The sequence below is a fragment of the Excalfactoria chinensis genome, chromosome 4 (genome assembly GCF_039878825.1).
Source record: "Excalfactoria chinensis isolate bCotChi1 chromosome 4, bCotChi1.hap2, whole genome shotgun sequence".
Classification (NCBI taxonomy): domain Eukaryota; kingdom Metazoa; phylum Chordata; class Aves; order Galliformes; family Phasianidae; genus Excalfactoria; species Excalfactoria chinensis.
This window is the reverse complement of record NC_092828.1, coordinates 83,722,317-83,741,611: the sequence shown is the minus strand read 5'-3', so window position 1 is coordinate 83,741,611 and position 19,295 is coordinate 83,722,317. Positions and strand designations below refer to the sequence as shown.

Here is a 19,295-nt window from a genome sequence, read left to right as displayed (position 1 = left end):
GGAGCAAGCCCAAATCTGCTGTTCGTGAGCTGTGCAGCTGTTGCAAGCAGTGGTGAATCAGTCCTCCTTCTCACCACGTTGTTGCTCAGCCTCTCTGTAAATGAGGGAAAGTGCATTTTACTATGAATGTGACATTGTATCTGCTACTGGCAACAATTACCACTTTAACCGCTGGAACACATGGGTCATCTGCATGCAAGTGTAGACGACCACAAAGTGCACAATGCCACATAGGCAGGTGTTGAAATAGGCAGAGGCAAGCCCCCTTATTTTTCCATGGCACTTGCAGCTTATGCTAATCTTTCCATCTTTAAGTAGTCACCAGTGCTTCTCTTAGCCAGCCCATTGCCTGCTTTGTAGTATCCTGTCCTGATCAGCTCTCCCCTTCCTCCTCGCCATGCTTCTCCTTCCATGTGCTCAAGTCAGCCCTCCTGAACATCTTCTGTAGCGCTGCCTCTTCCTGCACTCTGCCCCTTTCTCCCGGTGCGTTTATTAACTGCTTACCTAGAGAAGCTGTGATTTCACCTACAGCTGTCACTATGATATAGCTGCTCTTCTGTTTCCCGTCTGTTACGTTGATACAGTTTCAGGTGATTTGCAGGCAAGACCCTTGTTATTTCTTGCATGCGTTACCTTCTTTGGGTCCCTTTTTTATTCCACTTGTCTTTAATGACTCCCTTATCCACAGGCCCTGCCGCCTGGTGCACTTCAACCTTTACCAAAGAGGCCAGCACTTGAAAAAAACAATGGTGCCACCACAGTCTTTAACCCAAGCGTTTTCCACTACCAACAGGCTCTAGCCAACATGCAGTTGCAACAGCCTACGTTCATCCCCACAGGTAAGTGCCTCCTTGCTTTCTCCATCGTGCTTTTCTTTGTATGACCTAGACACCGAGCTTATAAGCAGACCTGTAGGAGTCCTTAGCAAAAGGATATTAGTGTATAAAGTTTTGTGTTAAAAATGGATGGATTGTTAATGTATGTTGTTTGACTCTTTTTCCTTCACCTAATGCAGTCCCAGAGCTTCTCACTTGTAAAGAGCCCTTCTTAGCCTTTCCCCTCCTTTTTTCTAAGCAGTCCAACTAAGAAAACTGTCTGCATGTTTCTTGAATTCATACTTCCTGTTTTTCCTCCTTATGGTTCAACTGGGTAATCTCAAATTAATTCTTTGACTCTTGTGTAGCTTTATTAAAGACTCATGTTAAAATATGCGGTGGGCCTGTATTTAGAGCTGCCTGCTCACTTCAAGCTGCGGGTTTCTTTCTAACCTATCTCAGTGACCTACATATTCCAGCAGCCGTTATGTTTGCAGAGGGAACGGCTCATCCTCAGTAAATACTAATTACCTAATTGTCTTTGAAGGCATATTTTTCCCTCTTGCTTGTCTTTTGACCAGTATGAAAGCCTAAGATTTTTAAAAGCAATTTAACTCCCAGCTTTTATTGTACCTTTAAGGTCTCAGAGTAAAACTGAAAGATGCAGCTCAGTAATTCATATAGAAATCGAAACATTGACGTGGCAGATGTGACTGCTGCCTCGCCAATTAACCTCTGTTCGCTGCAGCCAGATGAAAAACAAAACCTGCTTAGAGTAGTAAGTACTGCAAGTGGCTGAGTTGGGAACATTTCAGAGCTGGTAGCTTAGTTTTAGTATCATTATTTTCATTGCAGAGCATTACATGGAAACAAATGCCTGAAGTTTTTAACGCTGAACGCTGTATTCATTCACCAAGAGATATTTATAAAAATAGACACAGCCTTTCTGCAGGCTGTCTGTGCAGTAAACATGCAGTAGACCTGGACCTCGGCCCTGCCATTCTTTGGAGTCAGGGGAAAAGCTTTAAGAGAGCATAGTATTGAGACTAAACTGTGTGTCTCAGCTGTGAACGTGGTCCAGAGAGTCGAGACCTACATTTTCTATTCTCGTGGTCTTTATGAGAGTATTGGAGATGCTCAGAATTCAGCAGTTTTCAGGGTGTTTTCCCAGAGTCTTATATGGAAAGATGAAGGGGGGACCAAGGAGGAGCCTTGAGGTCTGCAAAGTGCTTTTGGAGGGGATGGGCTGAGCTGACCTTACTGCAGCTCTTCCAGATGCCAAGCGAAATACAGCTTCAGGAGACATTCACACTTCCTAAAACGCCAAGTCTGTGAGCTGGCTTAATTCTCCCCTTCCTTGAGTTTGCGGTCTCGAAAGCTGACATAAAGACACATATTTCTGATGCAAGCGCTGTAAATTAGCTTTCACCCAGAACTCTCATGATACTGTTGTGCACTGTCTCCTGGCGATGGGATTACGCACAGGCTGATGCATAACAGATCAATTTGCTGACACTGGCTCTCATCTGAGGACATTAATGCTGATCAGAAAAGTACATTTCCAGTCAGAGAATGAATCTCTGATGAGTTTACACATCCATGTGCTCCCTTACTCATGCATCAGACAGCAAATTTGATCTAAGTCGTTGCAGTGCTCTTGGAAGCAGAGCAGAGAGGTGGCATGTAGCGGCTCACACCCTTTTGAGTGGTAGAGTTACTTCTGTTAATGTCTCCTGTTCAGTCCTTGAAGTGTCAGTTATCACTCTGTGATAAACCGTGATCTCTCAGCATCATGGTTTGCAATGGAGGTGCGGGGATCAGGGTGAACACTGAAAATGATGTCATCACTGCAGCTGTTTCAAGTCTAAAAGAAACTGCCTCTTTCAGCTTTAAACTGGAGACTTTGAATCCCAATCCCTGCTCACAGGAGTAAATTGTTTTTAGAAAGTTGGTTTTAACATGAGTGTGATGTTCCTGTAAGGCAATCTCATCTGCTTCTGTGATTGGAAAGACACCTGATACTAAAAAAAACCACCAAAACAACAAAGCAACCCTGATTTGTAGAACAGATCACGCCATTTAATACCAGGGTGGAAGAAGAAATACATTTTCTACTACCCAAGAATGCAAGAATTAATTTGTTTTGCTACTATCTCTTAAAACTGAGTTTAAACTATTTACGTATCAATATGCAGAATCTGTTTTGCATGTGCTTAAATATTGAATGCTGCAAAGAGAATACCTGCTTTTTGGTTAAAGTGATTTCTAACACTGAAGCTTCACTAATGAAATATCCCTTTTGTTCATCTTTCCACGCTTCAATGCATGGTGCGCAGGGTCAGTTCTGTGCATGACACCCACTGCAAGCGTTGGTAGGTTTTTCTACACAAACTTCTCAACTTTTCCTAATCTGAAAGAGACAGCAAGTCAGTATGCATCAGTGAGAACCTGGGTGGCTGTGTGGTGTGACTGTCTATCTGCTGTCTTCTTTGAGGCTTAAATGGTTGTACCCCTTCTAATTTCCGTGCAGTGCAGTGTTTCGTGTGACTAATACAAAGATCCAAGGCAGTGCATTCCCACCCCTATTTAATTCTGCTGCAGAAAGAAAACTTGGTCAACCTAAGTGTCTTTACAACCCATTTCAGTCAACAAAAGGAATAGCAGTGGGAGGATCCCGTTGGTTTGTCATTTTTGTGTCAGGTATATTACAGCTCAGGTTTTTGGTTGTCCTGAGGACATTTTAAGAGACTGGTTTAATAAAGGCTCTGAGAAGGAGTGTATCCAGAGGCAGGCCCTTTGCCAGAGCAAGGTTCCGATGGTACAGTGAGTGAAGCAGGGCTAGTACTGTGGACCAGCTGAAGTTTCATCTCGTTAGTGACTTTTTAGCAGGGGACCAGGGATGCAATCAGGCAGCAGGGCTGAGAGGATGCTTTATGCTTCTGCGGGGATCCAAAATGTTCAGTCTCAGGATCTATGTCATGCTAGGAGCCTGTGTGGGTCTTTGAGGGACCCCCACCTCTATCTGCAGCTGCTGTGCACAGTGGCATAAGTGAAATCTGAGCTTTCGGCCTCCAGCCAAGGTTACGCCAGGCAGCAGCCATTGTGGATAGGAGTGTGCCTGCTTCGGGCAGGGTGAGAGGGGGGAGCGGGAGCCCTGGGGAGCAGTTTGGGAAAGTCTGAAAGCCAGCAGCTTTGGCAGAAACAGCTGAGCACTCTGCTCTCGAACCTCCCCGTCCTACAGGCTGCTTCTTCCACCTGAAGGCAACCCACTGGAGCAGGGAGCCCCGTGGGCACAGAGTTACCCTGCTGCTGAACCCTGCGAGCGCTCCTGCAGGCCCAGCTTCCAGCTTTGCTGGACTTTGCTGAATCCTGTGTGTGTGCTGAGATGGGCTGGGTGGGAGAGCACACGGACAGCCGGGGCTGTGGGTATCCCCAGCTGACACCTCAGGCATGACTCCTGGTGCTCAGGTGTCCACAGGTTCGCCCACTCCCTTGGAGAAGGAGCTGCCAGGGGCTGCTGGCTGCTCTGTGCTGCCTGCTGCTCTGCTCCCACCTCCTGCTCGGCCAGAAGGAGGTATCTCCAGGTCGGAGCGGTCCAGGGCAGCATCCTTTCCCTGCTCCCTGGGTCTGGGGGTGCCCCAGAGCATCCCTTCATGCTCCACGCAGCTTGGAGAGGCTGCTGAGCTCCCCGCTGCCGCACTGCCCTTCCGGATGCTCTCCCGCCAGTTGTGAGCATTGGATGCACTCGTGTGTTTCTCCCTCTTGGCCTCCTCCCCTTTCCATCCCTTGCACTACCTCGCAAGGAGGGAAATCCGTCAACTCCTCTAGAACTAGAGTGGGAAGGAAGCACGCTGGAACCGTGGGGAGAGAGCTTGGGCTGCTAGGCCGCTAACCTGCCCTGCCCTCCCCCCGTACCGTGCCAAAACATCCCTGCAACAGAGGCGACAAAACATGGTGAGGGGCCGCTGCGTCCGCGGCCTAGCAAGATGGCGACCACGCTGCAGCTGTGCCACAGGCCCCAGCCGTGCAACGCGCTGCCATGGCTCGCCGCCGAGCTGCGAGTTCCCCTGAGTTCCCCTGGTTCCTGGCGGGGACGGGGAGGGGAGGGAAGGGGACGAGCTTCCCAAGGCGGGCGGGAGGGTGCGCTTGCCAAAATGTCCCCACCCAAAGGAACGTGCACTGGCTGCGTCTAACTCCCCAGGGGTGCGAGCTGACGTGGGCTTTTGCTAGCACACCCACCCTCCCCCCCTTTGGAAATTTGGCCTTCAGAGTCTAATACATCATTGTTCTGCTTATAAATGTACTAAGTGTTGAGAATGTTTTGGTTTTTTCCTTAATTATAATTGTAATTGGCTTTTCCCCTTCTCTCTTGTTTATTTTTTTTCCCAACGCTGTCTTGCTTTGCACTGTGATTGCATGCCGCGCCCCGATGTGTCCTTCATGACGATGTCACATGGCTTGTTGCTGTGATTCCTGCCACGCCCCCAAATCCACCACATGTTGCCATGGTTACATAAAAAACGCTCCACCCTCCCGTATGTCGCTTCCATGGTTCCCTTCCGAAAGTGCCCATGATGCACGGTGCTACGCCCACCACTGTGTCTGCAGCAACAACTCCTGCCACCAGCGTCCCCTTCGCTGCAACAGCTACCGCCAATCAGGTTTGGCCCTTTCAATGGCTTTCTTTCACTGTGTGTTCAGATCTCGAGGACCGGGCGAGGGCTCCCAGTCCCGCCCGGCTCGGTGCAGGCTCGGGCAGCGTGTGTCTGGGGATCGGTGAGGGGGCACCGGCTGGAACCGCTGATGCGGGAGCGTAGGGATGGGCGACTGGCAGGGCACGGCCCCGCAGGTCTGGGCGCTTCGCCGCCTTCTGCAAAGCGCCCCGGAACTGAGAATCCGGGCTGCGAAACTCCTCTTGTTGCACTTAGACCTGCAGCACTTCTGCTTTCAGTCTCAAGCAGAAATACCACCCCGAGCATCCTTCCCCGTGGTATTTTGGCATGTCCTCTCCTGGCTGGAAAGTGGAAGTGGAAACGCGGAGCGGCCTCCCCCCATATTGCAAAATTGGTCTCTAAAAACAAGTCAAAAAAAAAAACAACAATAAAACGGGGTCGAGGCGGTGAGGTCTGAAGCTTATTTACACCAGTAACGTCACCCATCCCTACAGAAATGACTCTGGATGTGCAGTACGTGCCGTTGTAGCACTGCCATAAGTGTCCAGGACTTCATGCATGTCTGCCGAGCCATAATTCTCTCCAAAACTTTCCTCCGAAGATACTGAGTTGTGATGGCTGCTTCCGCACCCGTCCCGAACCGTATACGCACAACCTGTCCTAGTGATGCTTCCTGATAATTTGGGGTGCCACAACTTTTTCCACTGAGGCCAGAGAAATGTCAAGTGCTTCCCCCCGACTCGCCAAAACAAGCTGTAGCTTTCTTAGCTCTTCGTCATGCTCAGGTTTAGAGCTGTAGCAGAGAAAAAATCGGGTATCGCTTTATTCAGTGGGATGTTGTTAGCCGTGCTGAATGTCAGTATTATCTCAGGGGGTATCCTGGAGTCTTCTGCCAGTGCGAGGTTATAAAGCTTTCAGGGGAAGTTTTACCCATGTTAAGTCCTGGGCGGTGTTTTACTGCTTGCAGTAGGTATTGCTGTTCTCTTTCTCTGAGATGTGTTGCAGTTGTCAGGTAGAGAAGGTCTCACTCATGCTTGCATTGGTCATGAGAAGAAAGCAGAAATCTCTGTGCAGTGTTGCTCTGTGGCTATATGAGTCTGCACAAAGCTATGCTCCTTATGTCTCAGCCAGCTAATTCCAGAGCATTTGTCTTACTTGTAGTCCATGGAGCTAAAATCCCAGTACAATCACCGCACAGTCCACGAGGCATCAGTAGTGATGCAACTATGTCGTACCTAACGTGTGGCAAAATAAAGACAGCTCGGGAGTGGATCCTGTTTTATAAGACACTGATGTATTTGCTAACCTGAAACTGAAGACAGAATGAAGAGACGGATCTCAAAGCATTGTTTTAATGTGTTGTGTTCTTTGTTTTCTTTGCTGTAGATATCCCAGTTATCAGTAGATGAACTGAGTAGCAGCATGTTTGTTTCACAGATGTAGAAGTTCCCGATAGAACAGTAAGTTGCTTTTCAGTATTTCTCTTTACAGTGGATTGCTTTGTACAAGGGCTCTGCGTCCCCCAGAAGGGGCTGCTTTGGGCAGTGGGTCTGAGCCCACAGGACCCCGGTGGCTTTGCTCTCTACCAAGTCAACAGCAATTCAGCAGCTGCAGCACAGATACAGACCGGCCCTGTGGCTTACAACGAGCAGCATTTCATTGTGTCTAAAAGAGTTGTTTTGCAGTGTTTGTAGCCTCCCTTTCTTGCATCCCCCTGAGTCTGACAGTTATGTTTGCAAGTTACTCTTGCTCTGCACAGCTCCCAGCAGCCTGCAGGTGCCTCAGGGGTTCGTGCTGTTGCTGGTTAAGTCTGCTCTGGTAATGAGTCAGCTGAAAAGGTGAAACTCGTGTTTTGCTGTTAGTGGCGCATTACTTTTCCTGGGGTAAGCAGGACGGGGTCATCCTCAGCTGCTGTGCATCAGCAGGACGGGCTGGGTTTGGGCAGAGATCTGTTAACCACGGTGGGGCATGGCCCATGGCAGTTTTCTTCACAGGTCCACAAGCATCATAGCCTTCGTGCCACGTGCAGATCCTGGGCTGCTGGGCTTCTCTGTCTGAGAATAATGAAGTTCATCCTTTCCTTTGACTTACAGAGCATTCTGCAGCCTTAGCAGCAGCGTTATTTTTCCGTTTCTTTTATTTGCAAGTGTTAGCTTGCATGAGAGTGAATCCCTTGAGGGTTTTAGTTCATCGCTTTATTTTTCACCCCACGAGATGAACGAGCAGCTCAGCCCCTTCAACAAGAAATCACCACGTTTTCCCAACGCAGGCCACAGATGCGCAACCCGCTTCTTCTTTAGGTCATGTATTACAAGAAAGTACGTAAATGATGGAAATTAATTTGGCAAGCAATTCTCTAATTATATCTTTAGCAGCTGACAGAAGTCACTCGTGTCGGTAGTGTCCCTTATCTTTGGTGACCTACATAAGCTGTCGTACGTATAAATTGCCTGCTGACTGTGGCCATGGACCCCAGTTAGCCTAGGTGAACGATGAGGGATGTCTGTCAGTGCAAACATTCTGTGCTGTGCAGTGTATTGCTCTCCTAAACAACAGACAGACGTGACACCTGACATGTTCCACCATTTCCATAACACATGCAAAACAGTCTGTTCCACCCGATAAGGAGATCATTTGCATTGGAAGAACCTCATTATTGAACTCTTAGAGATTGATTTCTCTATTTATTTCAGGATTTCTTTTTTTTTTTTCTGGATTCTTTTTGCTTCTGTGTGTGTGCTTAAATACACACGCTGACTATTACTAATGATTTCAGAGTAGGAAAGGAAATTCCATGAAATAGCTTGATTTAGCAAACAGTGAGCATGGTACAGTCTGTCTGAGTCAGCCATGCTTTTAAGGACAGTGAAAACCCTTGCCTGAAAGAAATAGGGTCAAACACTTCACATTCGGTTGGATCTCTTGGGGACCAGCTTACTGGGCATGGAGAGAGTCTGTGCCAGACAGGCAGCCTGTTCTTCACCAGGGAGCTGTGACCACGTACCTGACCTGGTGCACTCTGCCAGATGTGCTTGTCCTCTCACCGCTGTGCAGCTACAGGACATAGCTCTTTACCAGTCTGTAGCTGTGATTTATCTCCTCCAGTGTCCCCAGTGCTCACAGCCCCACTAGTGACCATTCCCACACAGGAGCCTTTTGTGTTTTGATCCCATTTCATGCAGCCACCTGAGCATGTGAAGTTGTGTGTGTGCCTGTTTTTTGCCAGATAAGGACCTTTATTGGCGTTCTGAGGTGCCAAAGGGTGAATTCCTGAAGCTGCTGTGAGTGGAAGTTTGGTAATAGAATCTGCTGTGGCAGATGTTTTTCTCCATGGTTGACCAGGTCCGGGTAGCCAAGCTGGCTAGCTCTTAGCAGGGAGGATTTTTGCAAGCGCATCCCAAGAGAGAAGATTTGCTCCCAGAAGGGGGCCACCTGAGCACAGGGTTTTTGTTGTCTGATTCATCTCTGGCTCTCTGGGATTAGATTTTAATGTATCTTCAGAGCGAACAGGAGGCAGCAGCAGTCAGGGTTTCCTCTGGCCCTCTGATCAGTCGTTCTCCACCTGCCATCTTGCCTCACAAATGAGATGGTTGTTCTGCCACCTCCCCATTTCACAAATTGCCTTTGTGAAGCACGCTGGAAACGGAAAGCCCAAAGTGCTGATGAAAGAGCATTATTAGCAATTTCACCCTATGTCAGAAAATTAAGGGAATAAAACATGTTTCTCTCCAACGACATACTAACAGCAGCCTCCGAGGCAGTGCAGTGAGGATGTAGATGCATCTTAGTAGGATGACTGGTACAGAAGAATGTAACTTGACATCTCACTCTTTGTTTTCTCTTTCCCTTGCAGCAGACCATGTTGAAATTCAATTACGGAGCACCAGGACTTCTTGGTGGGAAGCTGCGCATGGCCTTTCTGTATATATCCCCTCTTCCCTTCTATCATTCTTTACCACCTCTACAGTAAGCCTGTTGCAGCCTACATGTTAACCAAAAACTGATCAATGGGAATGTCAAAAAAACAAAACAAAACAAAAACAGCAACAAAAAAAGACAAAAAAAAATCAAAAAAAAAAGAAAAGGAAAAAAAAAAAAAGCACTATAGAAACAATTAACAAACAGCGCTCTGTTATATGAGATATACAAGTAGAAAATTATAATAGACTTTTATAACACGTTACTTTAACACACTTAATCATTTTATGACTACCATCCTGATAAGTGCATCTGCACAGCGGACTGTTGGTTTACTGTATACTATCGATGGATAAATGTTTGTCTTGTTTTTAAAGTGTTATCTTACTGTTTTGTTTACATCATAGTCGATTGATTTGTTTTAAAGTGTACATCATTATCAAGTATACTCAGTACCATTTTTTTTTTCATTATTGTTATGTCTTAAGTTTTCATATACTGTAGGTTTTATGGAGTTTTGTTTGTTTTTTTACTAAAAATGTTATCGTGGGAAACAGGAATTATGTGCTTGAAAAACACGACGCAGGAATGTTCAGCCCTTTTCTGGATTTTGCTGTTCATGTCAGCTCAAGTTGTTTGCGTTCAAGGCTCCTTTTAATCAGTTCAAATTTGCCTTCGGATACTCTCCAAATTTGTAGTAGCGATGATGTGCGAGGCCGGCTGTGATTTTCAGCCCAGCTCAGAGTATTTTGTTAAATACAGTGAGCTGATTCTGGAAACTGGAGGGGAGGGGGAAAAAGAAAAGAGAGGAAGACCAAAACCCAATCTCAGTAAGGGGATAGGAAGGATTTGCTCGGAATTTCTGCAGTTCTGTTGTATGTTGAAGTGCATTCTCAGCTGCAAACGGCGCACAATCTTTCTTGCTGTTCTCGTGGTGCAGCGGAAAGCAATAGGTGGATGAGTGAGATGTTTTCCTTTGGGCATTTGCGTTGGAGAGGAACAAATGACAACTGTTAGCTGCAAACCACGTAGCTGGATTAGGGCCATCGCCACGTGGCCTGGCCCAGGCCGGGTAATACTTTGCTCTCTTCACTGAGCATGCTGAAACATCTCAGCCTGAAATCCAGTGACCCTTCCTGCAGTTTCGTCAGCATGCACCGGTTCTTTAGTCACTTGGTGATTTTCCCCCTAATTTCTGGCCCTTTAAAGCAAACTCAGCACTAACAAACCAGGAAAAATCCTATCCTATACATAAGCACCCATTTTAATGGGGTTCCTAGAGGTTGGTGGATGTGATTTGGCATTTTGTACTTGATGAAGACCAACTTTTTTTCACACAACAAGGGCTAGTTCTCAATACCTCCTTGTCATGCGCATGAATAAAGCAGCTCCTGGCCCACACTCCCTGGGCAGCACTGCCTGGCATTGTGCTGCCTTGCTGAGCAATCTGGCCATACAGAATACGTTTTAATTTGAGAATGCAGCTAAATCCATCCTGTCACAGCTCTGTACCATCGCTGGCATCATGGAGGAGATGGATTTGCTCCGTGAGCTCTGTAAAAGTATGAATTGCTAGAGAAAGAGAATGATTTTTAAAGCCAGGCCATGGGCGAGTTGTTAATGTCCTGCTGCCCTGAGCTCACAGTGGTCTCGCAGGGTGCCGAGAGGATTCCATTTTCTTTTCCTTGATGTTGGTTAGAGAATGTCCTTCTGTGGGTGCATCGATAAACATACATCTGCATGGACCACAAGGGACAGAGGGGCGGGCTGGGCGCAACAGCCATAGCCTAGGACAGGCTGCAACCACCTGTGTGTGGAGATGTATTCATAGCAGTCACCTTTGAAGAGTCCGGCTCAGAAAGGCCTCGAGCCAGAAGGAATCTTCCCATTCATTTCAGCAGGCTTTGAACCTAACCCCTAAAAGAGGGGAGAAACCCCTGCAGCCCCAGCCCTCAGCCACGCACCTCATGTTTTGGCAGTCCCTCGTGTCTATGGATGTCTCCCAGCCATCAGCATTCGAGAGCAGACAGTGTTGATTGAAATTAGTGGCTGTCATTTATACTGGCTACCGCCCACCTGTTCTTTTAACCACTGAGTTTCTGTTTCCCAAAACCATAACATTGTTAGTGGAAAAAGTGGATTTGAGTACTTCCTGTTTGAAATTATTTGTGTATCAAAATGGGTTTTGCACAACCTGTGCCAGTGCCTCAACAAAGAACAGAGCTGATCTTCTTAAGCCAGAAAGGATGCATTCAAGCTTGTATGGCTTTATGAGTTAAAGGAGGTTGGAACTTTTTCAGTGCTAAATGGATTTTTGTATATCTTGACACTTTGATGTAACCTCCTCTTTTATTTATCTACTTAAACATCTGGCATAGATGTGCATAGAATGTAAACCTAGAATACAGCTGTTTTCACGTCACATTTAAAGCACTGAAAAAAAGAAAAAGAAAAGCGTTTAAGGATTATTTTTTATTAAAGAGGTCCAATGAGGGATGTTCAGGGTAGTTATATTAGGTGCCACAACAGTTTTTATATTGCTGGCAAATTTAGCGTTAATTTGTAAATGAGTTTAAGGAAAGAAAAGCTTGAAGCACTAAACTTCACCAAATTCAAAACAATCTCGGCACAAATGCCATTTGAGGTAGCACTATTGAAACTAGTTGTGCAATGACTTGCTCTAATTTTCTTCGTTCAAGAAAGAAAAGAAAAAAAGAAAAAAAAGAAAAAAAAAAAGAAGAAAAACAAAACAAAAAAAAATCACAACAAAAAACCAGTCGCCAGACTCTAAATTTCCTACATAGACTCTTACAAAGTCACCAAGCTGGGTAGTGACTCTAAACAAATGTCATAAAAGCATGAATATCATCCTTTATTTGACAAGAGATGTATGTAAGTTTGTTTAAATCAATATAATTTTAGTGACATTTTTATAAGCTTCCCACTTTCCATGAACCTCTATTTTTTATTTATCCAAAGTGATTTCTCTTTGTCCATTTCTCTCAGCCTTATGCAAACAATATGCAAGAAATGCTGAAACTTGGATAAAACGGGTCATGCAGAGGGAAAATGAAAGCTGAGATTGATCATTTTCACGCAAAAGGTTGTTAGTAGTTTCAATAAAAGTACTACTACTAAACTGTAACATAAGCAGACAATAAAAGAGGGATTTAAAATAAAATGGATTCATAAAACTATTAAGATTATTTTTGTTAAATACAGTGTTTTTAGTAATTCGGAACACGATTTCACAATCAATGTTGTTGGCTTTTTGGGTTTCTGTTTCTTTTAGTTGCAAGTTTCTAGCTGATGATGTTGTGACTTTGTATTTTTGCCTCGTGATGTCCTAGAAACCATTCCCTCCCAGGGCAGCCGGCGCCGGCCCCGCTCCCGACTGCTCTGTGGTGCTCGGGGTGCTGAGGAGCAGCGGTGCAGGCAGGCTGGCCGCGCTCTCAGCAACCCAAAGGCACGGCCATGGAGCTGCTCGTCCCCACTGCGGGCTCCTCCTGGCCCACTGGGCGGCTGGAGCTGTGGGAGCACGGAGGCAGCACCGGAGATGAGTGTGTGCCTGTGGTAGGTGCAGCCGGTGGGACGAGGAGCCACGTTGAGTTGGATGGGATGCCTTCTCCACCTCGTGGGCTCCTTGCTGGCACTGTAGGGTAGCTCTAGGACATGCGGTGATGGAATAACTGGAGTCCTCGTTGGGTTTTGGTTTCGATCCCTTGTACATTTCACACGCGCGAGAACGGAAGAAGGTGAAATTTATGAGGAAAATCTAATTTCCCATTCCTGTTGAATGGATTTAGTTTGATATTGACCTGATTTTACCACGTGCCTGTTGAAGGCCTTAGAGTATATACTGTATGTTAAAGACTGTAATAACTTTAATAGTTGCTAGCCTAATCCAAATGTAAATATAGCTCCAACACGTTGTTACTGGGCTACAACGCATTAACCCACGTCATGTATCTTCATTTCTTTGCCATTAGCTCATAAGGTTTTTCATTATTGCTTTTTTTTTTTTTTTTGATACCTTTAGTGACGAATGAATTTAATTTTGAAGGAGAGTTAGAGAAAGCTTAAAGCTTTTCATGCGTCCGTTCAACCCGTTTGGTTCTCTTCTAAACCAACACTGAAGCATGGTAAGGTATAGAACGCGGTCCATAACTTGTCTGTATAGTTTACAGTTTAAGAACAAAGTTAACTTTGTATGTAACTCCTACAATGATAGATTCATTGTTAACTAATTATATTAAGTTGTTGTTGCTATGGCAACAAAACTACAACATGGCTACCTTTGTATACGTTATTTGTGAGATTTTCACATGTAAATTAAAAGTGATGTGTAACAGTATGAGCTTGTGAAAGGTACAGTTCGATACTGTCAGATAAAGAGATGACTGAATATTTTTAAAATCCCAAAGCCCCATGTGAACGCTGAATCGGTGTCTGTACGTCACTTTTTCAGTCGAGAAGTTTACAACACATGGATTTAGAGTCAGGTTTTATAGCTTGTAGAAAATTGTTGTGTGGCAAGGGTTATTCCACAGTATTTTAACTCCGACAGCACGGCGGGCTGCGTGGGGACGTAGTGATGGTCGTTCCTTCATTTCACACTCACCACCATCGTGGGAATCCCGGATCCATCCCTCTCAGTACTGTAGCTCTGCTTGCAGTTTTCTCTTGGGTTTCCTTTTTTGTTGTTGTTGGGTTTGGTTTGTTTGTTTTCCCCCCCCCCCCCCCCCCCCCTTCCTGAAATTGAACGCTCGCGTGATGATGTTACCATCAGGGCTAAGCGATGGAAACGTGTAACTATTTTAATACTAATTTATATCAGCAAAAAAAAACAAAACAAAACAAAACAAAAAACCCTGTACATAAGAGAAAGAAAAAGAAAAAAATATTGTGGAATGACCCCGTAACAGTGTTGAAGATACCAATATGCTGCAGTTAAACTGATTCAGTTAGTGTACGAATGTGTGAGACACACCTTTTTTGCACTTATGTACATAGTCCACGAAAGAAATCCTTGGAACTTATTTTGAATATTAAAAAAAAAAATAAAAAAAGTCTGTAATAATACAGGAAAAGTTTGTAAAAGAGATAGGTATTACTAAGGCTTCGAAAAGGAGGAGGTTTTTTTGCTATAAAACTTATCTGAAAGCATGATGTTGCTTTGCTGTTGTAAAAGCTTTGTAGTTTGCCATAGCTTATTATACAGCAGACTGATACCAGGTCAGCTCCAACCTGCAGCACGGAGAAATGGGAAACAATGCTTAATGAATAAGTAAGGTCACTAGCAAAGATTTTGTTTTGAATCAGCCTGCATTTTCAAACACACCCGAGGTCGTGTTTCTCATGCTTTGCATTCTCGGTGAATCCTATCGGGACCAGAATGCCGGCGGTGGCACACGCTCATTTATTCTCCCAGCACCTCGTCCTGTTTCTGGCTGGAAGTGTGGTTTTTTTTCTCTCTGTTGCAGGTGACAGTCATTGCAGTGCTTGGAATCCCGGAGGGAGTTTGAACTGTTGCCCTTTGCTGGGTTTTGTGTGCACGTGTGGTTTTGTGTTTTTCTCACCGTTTTGGGGACAGCCAACAAAAAGGAGCGGCTGAGAAGCAGTGGAGGGGTGGGAGTTGTTTTAGATGGGCTTGGGATGACTTTCCCCTCTGGTGCCACTGCTTTAGTGCTCTTCTGAGAGAGCGAGATGGCCTGCTGGTGTGGCAGCAGTGCGTGGTGGAGCTGTGGGCTGGGTGCTGGGCAAGGAAGGCGGTGCTGCTGTGCTGTATGGCAGCACGGCACCCCTGGCTGGGTGCAGCCTTGCTGCCCTGCCGTGCAAAGGGAGCACAGTCCTGTCCCCAGCCAGGGAGGACCGGTGCTTCCAGGAGCTGCTGGCCATGTGCCCCCACCCAGCCCAGGCTTCACCTGCTTCTGCAGGGCTGCCAAGCTGTGTGGAGGTAGTAGGAGTCCTGGGCAAAGCCCCGTGCCCATGCAGGACCAGGAGATGCTCTCATATGCAAGCTAGGTTGTCCCTTTGCTCCCTGCACGTCGCTTTCCCAAATGAAATGTTAGCTGCGACAGAGAAGACAGAAGGTGAATGATGTAAAATATCCATTCCCTGCATCAGATCGCTGATTCCCAGCAATCTGGGTCCCCGGGCTCCCAGTTTCCTTCCCACCCCTGCTCTGTTGCTTGCACTGCAATGCTCTGCAGCACTGGGTGAGGTGTTGGGAAGCTGGGAGGCCTGCACCGACCCGTTTGTTTTTGCAAACGCACCTCAGATTTGCTCTGATAACGCCCCTTGTCCCCGGGTCCCTCCCCTGCCCACCCCAGTGCTCTGGGTGCTGCTGCTGGCATCCCAGAGATCGCTCCCTTCACGTTGTCTACAAACGTCTCCTGCCAGCCCATAATTCACCACGTGGTTCATTGGAACTCACGCTTTGCTGAATCAGAGCCTTAGCATCATGTGGTCCCAGTGTCTGTAAAGGGGAAGGAAAATCAGATGTCGTCTCTTTCCATGTAGATTGTAATATGAAATGATCAGCTAATTCTAGCCAGCGTGCTGTTAAAGCTTCCCTTTACTGTCATCAGGTTTTGTAATCGAGCTGCTTCTCATTTCTAGGACTATAGGGAAAAAAAACAACACAACTATTTTGCACTATGCAAAACGAATCAGAGATAGATAGAAAACTTCTTTTGCTTGGGGATACAAAAACGACCACAACACCACTGCTGAAATCTTTGCTAGTGATCTCTACTGACGTCTCTATATCAAAAATAACTCTATGCCTCTCAGACGAGATACTTAAACACGCAGAAATAACACAACTGTTAGATAACACAAAGTTCTTTTTTCCAAACACACAACAGAGAGAATTACCTGACACTGAAATACAAGGTTCCAGTTCCTTATTACTGTACACAGATGCTATTTGATAGTGGTGGAAGCCAAATGATTTTGTTGCCATGGCTTTTGTATCCTAGCAGATGAGGGGATGATAAGACCATTCTTAGATTGGGTTATGGGATTTATTGGTTGTTTTGGTTTTCTTTCCTTCTCCAATTAGCTTCCTTTTAATTCTATTTTTGCCGTACCTCATGAAGATGAAGCGGAGCTGCCCGTGCTCCCAATCACATCACCTGACAACAGGTCGCTTTCTTCTTCTGTACAAGCAGAGAATTGTACTTCAGGCAGCCACAGGACTCAAAACACAGAACCTTCTGCAGAGTGGTCAATTTAAGTCCATACAAACACACCGTACTGTATGAAGTAGATAGCCAAAGCAGTTCTTCTCATAGGCGTTCCTGGTACAACGACGCTAAGAGAAACATTAGCTATCCATTTAACGGTGTCACTTAGCATATATACAAACAGCCACAGTTAGCCCTGTGGCATTGCAAGAAACAAAACAGCACCAGGTTCAGACGGGCTAACGCAGTGTTTTGGTTCCATAACACGGCAGTTCATTCCCTCAACTGCTACCAACAGGGTGTACGCTTGGGATTTCCTTTTCTTTTCGCCACGTTATATTGCTGTAGTGCCTGTACGTGCTTTAGAGATGTGCGTAATGCTACTCATTTTAGTATGTTACTTCTCTATTGTTATGGTTTTATTTTTATTTTTTTTTTGATCTTTTAATAAAGTGTATAAAATTCTTGGTTATGGTTTTTTTGGGTTGTTTTTTTGTTTTGTTTTGTTTTGTTTTGGAGGGTTTTTTTGTTGTTTTTTTTTAATGGATCCATATCTACGCATTAATAGGAGTTGAAGGACTTTCCGAGTTCTCGGTTTATTGGTCCCGAACCTTTAAAGGTTCCGATGTAAAAACAATAACGACGAATGGATTTGATTCGATGTTATACCTGAAAATGTAGAACAACAGAATAAATTCCTTTCCAGAAAAATACCTTCAGTATTTTGAGTTCTGTAGCCGGTGCCTCCTGGACGCATCGGGTCCTGTCCTATGAAAGTGACTCACAGAGCAACAGAGACGTTTGTATTTTAGACAAATAAAAGCCAAACTTTGCAGACGCTGCCTGCTGGTTTCTCTTGTGCCTCCAGACCCTCTGGGACACGCGTGGTGCACTGTCTTTGCATCCTGGTTGCCCACGCTTCCTTTCCAACCCTGACTGCGTGTGATCAGGGAGGAGATCAGAGCTGCGCGCTTGAAGGTAACCCTGAAGAAGGAATTGAGTGCAATCCAGGGGCCCGTGGCTTTTGTAGCACAGTGATGCGTGTTCGTTTTTCTCTTGCAGCAGCTCTGTCAGATACCATTTTGAGCATCCCGGTGCAGTAACACAGCAGTCGTCTCCCTTTGGCTGTGCTGGGTTCCCAGAGTCTCCTCCAAGCGCTCTGCTGGGTGCTGTGCTGCCTGTGGGGCAGTCTGGCCTCTCTCCTGGCGCAGCTGCTGCTTGCTGACCCCCACTGCTCCTTTGTCCCTTCTGAATGCAGGGCAGAGCTCGAGGTGAGAGCATTGGTCAGCGTTGTCTTCACTCTGTGGTCACCACCTGCCCGCTGGCAGCACTGCTGGAAGGGAGCTTTTACCTCAGCACTGGCTCCTTGACACCATGTGCTTCCTGGAAATATTTGGCCTCCACATGCCCAGGGTCCCCTCTGTGAGCTTGGTGTCATCAGGGCCACAACCTCCTGTGCTGCTCAGCAGCAGCTACTCCACAGACACTGGCAGTGCCGCTTCCTCAGCCACCACTGAATGCAGCCTCAGCCTTGGCCAGGGATGGCCCCAGGTGTGGGATGGGGCTGCAGGCTGCTCTGTTGCTGCAGGCTGCTCTGTTGCTGCAAGCTCTGCCCTGCACCAGTGGGTTTGCACCCATCTGGAGGCATTGAGCCCTGCAGAGAGGCTTTGGCAGGATGGGCTCTCAGCAGCGAGGAGGAGATGTTGGGAATCCCCTGAGGATTCAGAAAACATCTTTTGAATCAGTCCTGTTTTGGCCTCAGCACCCAGGCTGCTGCAAGACTGCTGCAATGATGGGAGTCATGATCTGCGTAACGGGAGGTTGCGGTGCCAACATGAGGGAGTGCAGCCATGGATTGTTGGCCATTTCTCCTTGGTTCCTTGATTGACTTAATGAGATCCAAAGCAGGTTTGTTGCAGCTCCTGGGCAGCGTGTGTGTGCATGCCCAGCATCTGGTGTCCTGCATCATGGACAGCAAGGATCTCCATTCCCAAACGTGTTCAAGAATCCTCTGCCAGGGAAAAGCAGGAGCTTTAAGACTGACATCGGGCTCCTGGTCTGCTGGTACAGTGCTCCCCACTGCCTTCAGTAGGACGTGCTGTTGACTTTGAGAGAAGGCAGACCAAGACTAGGACAAATTATGTAACCGTTCCTTTTTTATCAGCCTGTTTCCTCGTCTTCTCTTTGCAGGTTAATTGACTCTATTTGTGTGTCAGGGCCACACAGATTTTCTTCTATAAAAGACTCCTTCCTAATCTGATGGCACAGTTACAGGTCTGCATTGTTTCTGAAAGCAAAGAAGGGGAAAACTGAAACTTCTAAGCAGTGACTGTTTCGGTGTCCCAGTAATGGTGTGGGACCCTTTCCTAATGCTTACTGTTTTCACTCCCAACTTTCCTCTGCTTTTCTCTCTCTGCTTGCCAATGCTGTCCCAGTCGGAGAAGCTCAAAACTCCGGGCTGAAAAACCTCGCAAGGGTGAAGCATCCACAGCTCTTAAGGAGCCCAAATCGAGCTCGTCTCAGGGTGGCTGTGGGCTGTCAGCCCTGCAGGAGGGAGCTGCGCTGCTGCAGTGCAGCCTGGCCGGGGAAGGCACGTTGTGCCTCCTGCTGACAGCAGTGCAGCACAGCCCGTCCCTGCCAGCTCGGGTACAGCAGCACTGGGATTTGGGATGGGAAGGAGAGAAAAGGAGGCCAGGAGA

The 19,295-nt window shown here is 46.5% G+C and overlaps 1 protein-coding gene across 7 annotated transcripts in view; it reads left to right on the top strand.

Annotated features, from left to right (window-relative positions):
* The window catches only part of MBNL3 (muscleblind like splicing regulator 3), an 81,410-nt gene extending 69,308 nt beyond the window's left edge, over positions 1–12,102 (top strand). For 3 of the 7 annotated variants that reach the window (XM_072336228.1, XM_072336229.1, XM_072336230.1), the window contains 4 exons: positions 689–839; positions 5,382–5,476; positions 6,875–6,948; positions 9,342–12,102. In XM_072336228.1, coding sequence (XP_072192329.1) covers positions 689–839; positions 5,382–5,476; positions 6,875–6,931 — 303 coding nt within the window. In that variant the 3' untranslated portion in view covers positions 6,932–6,948; positions 9,342–12,102. Of the gene's footprint in view, positions 1–688; positions 840–3,151; positions 3,188–5,381; positions 5,477–6,874; positions 6,949–9,341 lie in introns of all 7 variants that reach the window. The other 4 variants (XR_011903508.1, XR_011903509.1, XM_072336227.1 and 1 more) reach the window with 3 other exon arrangements.
* The last annotated feature ends 7,193 nt before the right edge of the window (positions 12,103–19,295 follow it).